The sequence below is a fragment of the Silene latifolia genome, chromosome 10 (genome assembly GCF_048544455.1).
Source record: "Silene latifolia isolate original U9 population chromosome 10, ASM4854445v1, whole genome shotgun sequence".
Classification (NCBI taxonomy): Eukaryota; Viridiplantae; Streptophyta; class Magnoliopsida; order Caryophyllales; family Caryophyllaceae; genus Silene; species Silene latifolia.
Window position 1 is genome coordinate 43,947,069 of NC_133535.1, and position 9,353 is coordinate 43,956,421.

The 9,353-nt window shown below is 43.2% G+C and overlaps 1 protein-coding gene across 1 annotated transcript; it reads left to right on the forward strand.

Moving 5' to 3' along the window:
• The first annotated feature begins 5,489 nt into the window (after window positions 1-5,489).
• Window positions 5,490-8,039, forward strand: LOC141608966 (uncharacterized). The gene is made up of 5 exons (XM_074428261.1): window positions 5,490-6,605; window positions 6,689-7,247; window positions 7,332-7,484; window positions 7,571-7,657; window positions 7,759-8,039. Exons 2-5 carry the CDS (start codon window positions 7,032-7,034, stop codon window positions 7,894-7,896), a joined length of 594 nt encoding a protein of 197 aa, XP_074284362.1. The 5' UTR covers window positions 5,490-6,605; window positions 6,689-7,031; the 3' UTR covers window positions 7,897-8,039.
• The last annotated feature ends 1,314 nt before the right edge of the window (window positions 8,040-9,353 follow it).

Sequence of the window (9,353 nt, forward strand, 5' to 3'; positions counted from 1 at the left end):
TATTATTATTATTATTATTATTATTATTATTATTATTATTATTATTATTATTATTATTATTATTATTATTATTATTATTATTATTATTATTATTATTATTATTATTATTATTATTATTATTATTATTATTATTATTATTATTATTATTATTATTATTATTATTATTATTATTATTATTATTATTATTATTATTATTATTATTATGTAGCGTACTATTATTATTATTAGAAAATGAATGAAATAAAGGAGGTTAATTGGTCATGAAACCGTTGTGATTATCTATTTATTATTCTTGTCGAATTCCAAATGCAACTGCAAATGTCCTTCTATTTACATTTTGAAATTAATGGGTTGTATCCTGCGAAGGATTGCCTACGTATTCATTAAAAAAATGAAATCAAACCCTTACGCGTAGTTCGAGTAAATGTAAAAGAATAATTGTTCTAAGCAAGAGCCTGTAATGAACTTAGAAAAATAAGCATGGGCTTTTTACTTACTCTTAAGGTGCAATTTAGTTTATTTGATGATATGAGGATGACAAATTGTCAAAATGCAAGAGCATGGTGACATTAGCCTATTTCAGCTTGGCCAGGGGCCGTTTATTTAGTGCCACAAGAGCGACACGTGAGGTTACGCGAGGCGCGTTTTTGTTCCTATTCTAGGCATAATACCGCTTTAGTTGGTCAAGGTTCATCGGGTTGGTAAATTCATTCCCATCTAGGTCTGTGATTCTAACCGCACCCCCTGGAAGTATGGACTTGACTAAAAATGGCCCGGCCCAATTAGGTTTAAATTTTTCTCGTGGATCGACAGGTAGAAGAGCTCTAATCGACTTGAGTACTAAGTCTCCTTCCTTCATGTTCCTTGGCTTGACCCTTTTGTTGAAGGCTCGTTTGATACGTGCTTGATAGGTTTGGACATTATGTAATGCGTGTAGCCTACGTTCATCCAGGAGGATGAGTTCTTCATATCTATCCCTCTTCCAATCGGCTTCCGGGATTTGACTTTCGAGTAAGATACGCAATGATGGTATTTCTAACTCGACTGGCTATACAGCATCCATGTCGTAGGTCAAATAGAAAGGGGTGGCCCTAGTGGGCGTCCTAACAGATGTACGATATCCCCACAAAGCAAAGGGTATTTTGCTTGGCCAATCTCGATAGTTGTCAATCATTTTCTTGAGAATTGTGACAACGTTCTTGTTTGCTGCGTCTACCGCGCCATTAGTCTGTGGTCTATATGGCGAAGAGTGGTGGTGCCTAATTCTGTACTTGGCTAGCAATTGCTCAGTCTCAGCTTGGAAATGTGATCCATTATCACTAATGATCTCATGTGGGCAACCGTATCGACAAATGATGTTGTTTTGTATGAACTTTGCTACATTTTTAGCCGTGTGTGGACAGCGGGGGACCACGGGGGCGCTCGGGAGGAAGAGAACAAGCGTTTGCATTTTGTTGGAGACGCCACCAATTTTTATGGGAAATTGGAACCGTTCGAATACCTCGTGTCATGTCAAGACACAAAGTAATGACATGAACACTAAGCAATCGTTACCCTTATCATTCTATGTCTAGAATGACTCTCGTGGATGCCAATGAACACGGATGTTCACAGAGATCTGGAGTAAGGGGTGAGGGTACGTATTAGGAAGCTCTTTTGATCGAACACCTAATCCCACCCGCCTTGATAGCGGCCTCTACTAATGATTAGGGACATCATCTATACTTGATATATCGTCGATTATATGCATGCAATGCAACATCCAAGTTTTAATCCTAGCATGTGAATTTAATACTAAGTCGATTGACACATAGTTTAACAATCAATTGGGTCGAAGTAGGATTTAATGCTCAATTACATGTGAAAACATACAAATGATACAACATACAAGGAATAAAATTACAATAATAAGAAATTACAATAATTACGTTGGGATTAGCGATTTATGTCGAAAATACCTTTAAAACAGATAATTTGGGAAAAGAAAGAAGAAAGAATTAACGAACAGAAATTAAGGCGACAATACGAATAATAGTCCATTAATACATAAGCTAATTAAACTAAGTCAAGCAACAACGGAGTTCAGAGACAGAACTCAACCTGGAATAGGCGCAGCAGGACTGCGCCCTTTGGAAGAGGCGAAGCAGTTGCTGCGTCTGTTCCAAGGGTGAGTTCTGGCTGTGAAGCCGGAACTGCAAATCGTTAATGTTCGTGGGTTAATTTAATGATTGATTTATAATATACACTCGGATATAAGTGATTATCAGGTTATTTACATGTGAATGATGGTCATGAAAGCAATAAACATGGATGAGACGGAATTAAGACGAATTAATTACATGGAAGAATGATTGATTAGTGACATAGGTGAACAAAATAGACTAAACATGATGAATTAATGACGAATATCATGAATAATAGATGGAAAATATATCAAGGATCGAATTCCAGAAACCCGATATGAATTTATCGAATTCCTACAACCCGGATTGAATTTAATGACGAAAACCCGCAAATATCGGATTATAAGGGATTTAAGTCGAATTTAATGACGAATTAAACATGTGAATGAATGATAAATAATATACATGTGGGATGATAAGCTATTATGTCAAAGAATTAACAGGAAACAAACGAAACAAATTTGACGAACGAATTACAGAGGACGAAGGAAGAAGAAAGGAAGCAGGAACTGCGGCAGCCTCACGAAGAGACGCAGCAGGAACTGCGCTCCTTCGAAGAGGCGCAGCGATTCTTTGCGTCCTTTCTCGACGGTTTGTCTTCTGGAAATCCGTAAAAAGAGGTTTTAAAGCACGGTTTTAGAAATCGGTTTTAACAAGTATTTTCGACATAAACCTTACATTAATGATACAAAAAGTAAACAATAATAATAAAACGAGAGGTTATACACCCTCAGACTTACATGTTTGACGAAACGAGAAGGACTAAGTTATCGATTAGCGATGCTCGACTCGAACTATAATGCAAATATGAAAGTGCCCTCGTAAGAGGAAAACGATTAGATTAATTAAGTTGATTGATGTAGAGTTGGTCAAATTGGTCGGTCATGCAAACGAGGCTGGTACTCAGAAGGATCCGAGCTTACGTGGTCGAATGTTCAAGCACGTAGACGCCAAAAAGTAAGAACAAAGGTCTAGAATGAAAAGGGAGAAGAGAAGGGCGGACACTCGCGTGAGAAATATGAGGAGCGAAGGCTCCTATTTATACTAATCACGTGAAGGAATTAGGGTTTCGGAGAGTCTTTGGAAGTGAATCTCGGAAAGATATAAAAAAGATATGAAAAACACGCAAAAAGGACTGGGAAGAGGCGCGCGATCACTGCGTCTCTTGGAAGAGGCGCAGCACCTGCTGCGCCTGTTACCAAGGGGTTTCCTCCTGCGGAAGAAAGATTTCCGTGTTTAAGTTATGGTAGGACGAAATATTTTGGTTTTCCTTAATATCTTGTATGAATATTACGGGAAATTGTTTACCAAAGGATAAAGATTGTGAAATATTTATAAAATATGGAATAGAAATATCCGGAACATTCCAACATTCGACTCGGGATTTATTGGTTATCGAAAAATGAAGACGGTTTTAGGCCCGGACTCCAAATGTACTCTAATTACTGTCAAAACGACCGTATCGGCACGTAGATGACAACTAAGAGGTAGACATTAATATATGAGCAATCACTTGACGATAAACTTACTAACTGTCACAAACTGTTCCGCGTATCAAACATGCGGCCCAATCATCACCGGGTGGTTTGCGAGAGGTGCAGAAATGAGGTATCTACAGAGCCCCCACTTTGACTGAGGCTTGAACAAGGCGAAAGTCAAAGTATAGCCATCAGGTCAATCGAAGATTACAACCTGACGACTATGGCGACGCGAGGCGGCTCAAGGGGTCTGAGCCAAGGACCTGTCGTCGGGAACATTTTAGAGTCTGTCGACTATCGGGGAGGGTCGTTTAAAGTCCATTCGACTACGTAAGGAAGCTCGCCAGCCATAAGAAGAGACCATACTTGAGACTTCTTTCTCGAGATGTTTCCGGAGGTGCATAGGAGCTAAGGTTAAGCGTAGGAGCTAAGGGTAAGCATAGGAGCTAAGGGTAAGACCTAAAAGATATATAAGGGTTGGTGCTAGGGTATGGGGCCCTAAAGGAAAGCATCGGCGGGAAGGAGGCCCGAATATAACTTTAAACTGGTCTGGGAACTTGTGGAGAACGACATCTTTATCGCACTCCGAGGGGAAACAAGAAATATTGTGAGTAGCAGGACACAGGCGGGAACTGCTGGGAGAAATCTGTTCGTGATCAGCTTCAAACAAACTTCGGAAGAAATAGGGGCTGATGTTGATCTCCATGTCTCGAGAGGGAAAGTCTATCCGCTTACTCTCGTTGGGGAACATAATCGGGAATTAATCTCCGTGTCTCGAGAGGGAAAGTCTATCCGCTTACTCTCGTTGGGGAAATGTGTCGAAATACCTGTGAAGGAATAAATGCTCGTTGTGACAAGCAAGGTCCTAGAAGCGATAAATAACGTGTAATAGCCTGCTTTTTGGCTTAGAAATTCGGGCCGGAACGAAAGATAATCATCAAACGGACCAAAAGGATAAGATAGCAACGAGGAAGAGGCGCACCAAAGATGGGCCCACAAATAACGAACTCATAACGAATTTTTGAAAACTCGTATGGAGGGAACGCTAGGAAGAGGCGCAGCACCTGCTGCGTCTTCCCCAAAGCGTATTTTCTACTTAAAAACGCGATAAACAGAGGGTTTAGGATCATTTGTTCGAAACACAATTTCTTCAAATTCTCTCTCAAATATTAATCATTTCCGCCAAGGTTTGATCCAAAAGCTTGCATTCATCATGACCAATCGAGGTATGTGTACCATTCTTGCATTAATCTTCTATATTCGCTCAATTTGGATCGAAAAAATTAGGGATTTCAACCCAATTATTTCGAAAATTTGGGGCTTGTCTCCCAAATAGATTTGCCTTGTGAAATTGGTATTAGAAATGGATAATTGGCAGTATAAGGAACATAACCATGTATTTGTTTCGAATTTTCGTTGAGTTTTGAGCATCTGAGTGAATTTGAGACGGTTTCACAGCTAAACCGTAAATTGCTTCGAAAATAGCCTTAGGATTGTCCATTTGCGATGAAACTTGATATTTGGGATCCTTGGATGATGGGTAAACTTCCTATCATCTCGGAATTTTGGTTTGTGACAGCTTTTTCAGGACACTTTTTAGGGCATAATCGACGTTATAACGAAATGCTGCCGAACTTTCGACTCGAACCCGGAATTAGGCTTCAAATTAGGTTTGACTTGACCCTAATTACCATATGAGTGATCAGGTTTGTGAGGATATGGCCAAAGATGGCGAGAAAAGAGCGATTTCAGGGTTTCCGAAGGCTCGAAAATCCCTTAACTAAGGCTCGCCGTCACGTGACGCGGCCTAAATTACCTTAATGCTGCAGGTGATGAGGCTTCTACTTCTGGGAGAGCTCCCATGGAGATAGACGCTGCTACTATCGAGGAGGCTTTAGAGCAGGCTTTCACCACTACGGTGATGGCTGCTGGGGACGAGGTCCACGAGGAGGAGGCTGTTGAGGAGGAGGAGGCCCCTAGACGGGCCAACGTCGGACGAGGAGGTCGTCAGCTGAGGGGAGCTCTCGCGTGGGCTGAGACCTGGGAGAGCAGGCACTTGCTGTGGGCTGCAGAGGGTCACCTGTCCTACAGGACGGTGAAGAGTTTGGTAATTTTGAATTCATTACTCACCACTCATCTCCTTTCATTCATTTCAATTGCTCACATCTTATCCAATTTTCATTCAAAACTAAAATTAGCTTTTTGTTTCAAATCACAATAGGAGGCCGGGAACATCAGGTCGTTCTCGGGTTACACGACAGCGATGGAGTGCTACGAGCGGCTGTCGGCGGAGGAGCGCGCCATGATCGAGCGCGGAGCGTTCGGGGCCTTGGTGCAGGCCTGGAGGGATATCGCGAGGAGGAAGTTGCGGGCTAACCTTAGCCTGGTCCGCGCTTTCTTGGACCGATTCTGGGATACGACTTCCACTTTTCACATGCCTTTTGGTGAGGTGGGATTCACTCTGAAGGACTACGGCATGATTTCTGGTTTGCCGTGTGGGTCTGAGGCTGTGGAGTGGCCGGAGACTGCCATGAGGGTGGACTCGGCCGAGGCTAGGAGGTTGATCGGCTGGAACTTATCGCCGAAGGCTGTCACAGTGCCTGGTTTAGTACCCAGCTCCTACGTTTGAGACTATTTCGCGGGGAAGATCCCGGTGTTGGTGACGATTGATGGGAGGGAGACGGCTCCTCCTCCCTGTACAGTTGAGCAGAGGGCCCGCTTGTGGCTTTGGTGGTTTTTGTCTTCGATTTACCTCGGAGACAAGGGAGAGAGGTTGTCGACGAAGCTTCTTCCCTTCCTTTCTGACCTGAGCTCCCTAGGGCGTTGGGACTGGGTCACTGCTGGTTTCGCGGTCCTCATCCGCTTCATGAGAGCCATGGTTCGTCCGGAGTTGATGGAGAAGGGGACTTCTCCTGGTGCTATCGGTCCTGGACTTCTGTTGGAGGTATGAACCTTCATTGAGACTTAAAATCAATTCTCTTCTTTATCAAATTACGAAAGATCGTTATTGACTATCTTGCTTTACAGGCGTGGGTGTACTCCTATTTTCCGGGCCTCGCGCCCAAGAGGACGGAGCCGCTGGAGAGGGCCTATCCCGTGGTGAGGGATTGGGTCATGTGCAGGACGAAGAGCAAGCTTTCTTCTCACGGTGTCTACCGGCGGGACGTGAACGCTCTTCGGTAGACAAATAAACATCTCACTTATATTCATTTGCTTCTATATTGCTTTTTACCTCGATCATAAGAATGATTCCTTTTTTGTCTTGTCCCAGTGGGTGCCCAGGCCTTGGGCGGAGTACGCTGGAGCGCCTCCTTTTGTGGCTGAGGTTCTTCAGCCTAGGAGTTCGAGCCGGCTGTTGTTGAGGACGTCGATGGGTCCTGTGTGGTACTTGGGCGAGCGCTTGGCTCGTCAGTGCTTTCGGGATGTGTTGACGGTCCCCATCGATCCTCCTAGGACGATGTTCAGGGAGCCTTATGAGGCTGAGAGGGAGGCCGACTTGGCTGGCGTTGGTGGTGACGCCCTCCTTCTTCCTGGCGAGGACTACTCGGCGTTCTTCTACAGGAGGTTGGCGTACTGGCCGGTTGTGGTGAGCATTTTTATTCTTCTTGATTTTTGATTTTTAAACTACGATGAAGGATCATCGATTAATGAGAAACATTTGACTTTGTAGGAGGTTGAGGCGGCGGGCATCAAGCCCCCAGAGTACCCCGAGACCCTCGAGTACACTGACGCGACTGGGAGGACGACGATCTCTGAGCTGCGTGACTTTGACGTGGCTGTGACGGATGCTGGCCTGGAAGATTGGCAGCATCTGATTCGGAGGGTGAGCCTCTAATTTGCCTAATTCTTGTGTAAGAACACATTTGGTTGAACTTATTCAATTATTGAGAATTCCTTTTAAAAATGCAGGTTGCGCCGTCTCGGTTTGTGGCGTTGTGGAGGTTGGCCAACCGGCTGCGAGCTACTGCCGTCGAGGCACTTGTCGGCGGTCGTCAGGTATGAACCTTGTGCCTATTTTGTTTTTTGAATTTTGATTTTCCAACTTTTCTTGTAATTGCTGGAAATGATTGACATGAGCCAATTTCGTTGTTTTGCAGGGGGACCGCGAGCTGGAGCGAGAGTTGGCTCAGTCTCGGGAGGAGACAGCTCGCTTGTTGAGGGAGCTCGTGGTTCGTGACGCCGAGATTGCTGCTCTCGCGGCGAGAGTTGCGGAGCTCGAGGGCGACCAGCAGTAGTTTTGTCTAGTTGTATTTTGCACATTTGTACATTTTGGTCCTTCATTTTGAACATTTTGGACTTTGTTTGGGGCGAAAGCCCCCAGTTTGTTGTACATTTCCTTTTTGGTTGGATATAAGATGGCCTGAGTGCCTTTGCTGCTGGGTTGTGTTGCTTGTATCTGCAGGTTAGCTTTGAACAGGTTTGGTAGATGACGGTTTACGCCGTCATGCTGCCAAAATTTACATAGAAATCACGCAAAATATACATTTGTATATACACATGGCCTAAATTAGCGCAAAATGAAAGACTCAAAGGAGTGTGAAAATGCAAAAATTTGCAAGAAAATTTGCCGGAAATGACCGGACGGTAGAGAGGGTTACCCCTAAAAAAATAAAAAAATAGAAACCTATAAGTTTAGAAATGAAATGAAAAAAAAAGGAATTAAATTAGTATGAAACTTATTTCCTAGAATGAATTATAATGAAAATTATTTCCTAAAATGAAAATGTGCAAGTGTGGTAAAATGGCGAAAATGTCGATGTCGCCTCGAAATGCGTGCCCATGGAATTAGGAAACACGAAATATGGTAATTTCCACGTATTTGCCATAATAATAACCCGTAGGAATAGGAAATTATTCATCACGGAATTAGGAAAGATCCAACGCGGAAAATCACAGAAATCGAGCTGAGGAAGAGGCGCAAAGATGAGTCTGCGTCCCTTTGAGAGCGCAAAGTCTTTGCGCTGTTCCCAGTGGTTCGTTCGCGATTTTTGGAAACAGAAATTAGTATAAATAGAGACGTCGATAGAGCTTTTATTCACACAATTCTTCTGTCTCTTCTTCGTCTTATTACATAAAATTCTCAAAATAATCCCTCATCATGAATATTTTGGAGATTCGCTTAAAAGAATGGACCAACGAATTTTACAATATGGAGAAATATGATATGGGCGCATATAATCTTGGATCATTGCTGAGTTTGAAGCTTATCAAGGTCGTCAAACCATTCTTGGATGCTTGTCTTGATTATTGGGACCCGAATTACCATGTTTTTGCGTTCCTGGAGGCGATATTTGCCCATTCCCTGAAGAAATTGCCGCGATTGGTGGGTGGGACCCTGAACACTTACCTGCCATTCCTTCTACTTCGCAAGGGTATAAGAGCAAATTTAGAGACTTGCTTGGGTTGACTAGACTTGAGGTGGACCGTCTAGTGACCTCGAAGGGAGTGCGAATGTTGGACTTCATTGACCGATTCATTAACAGGGCCGACCCCACCGTTTCTTATGTTGCTAGGCGAAGGGCATTTGGATTTTGCTTGTTGCATGTGTATGTCTTCCAAGGGCATGTTGATGAAGACTTGAGAGGTGATCCCCGTCTTCTGGACCTTGTTGAACAAATGGAGCTGCGCAGAAGCCCAGCTTGTTTATGCTTAGGAGAGATCCTGTTGGGTTTGGATAATAGAAAAGCCAACC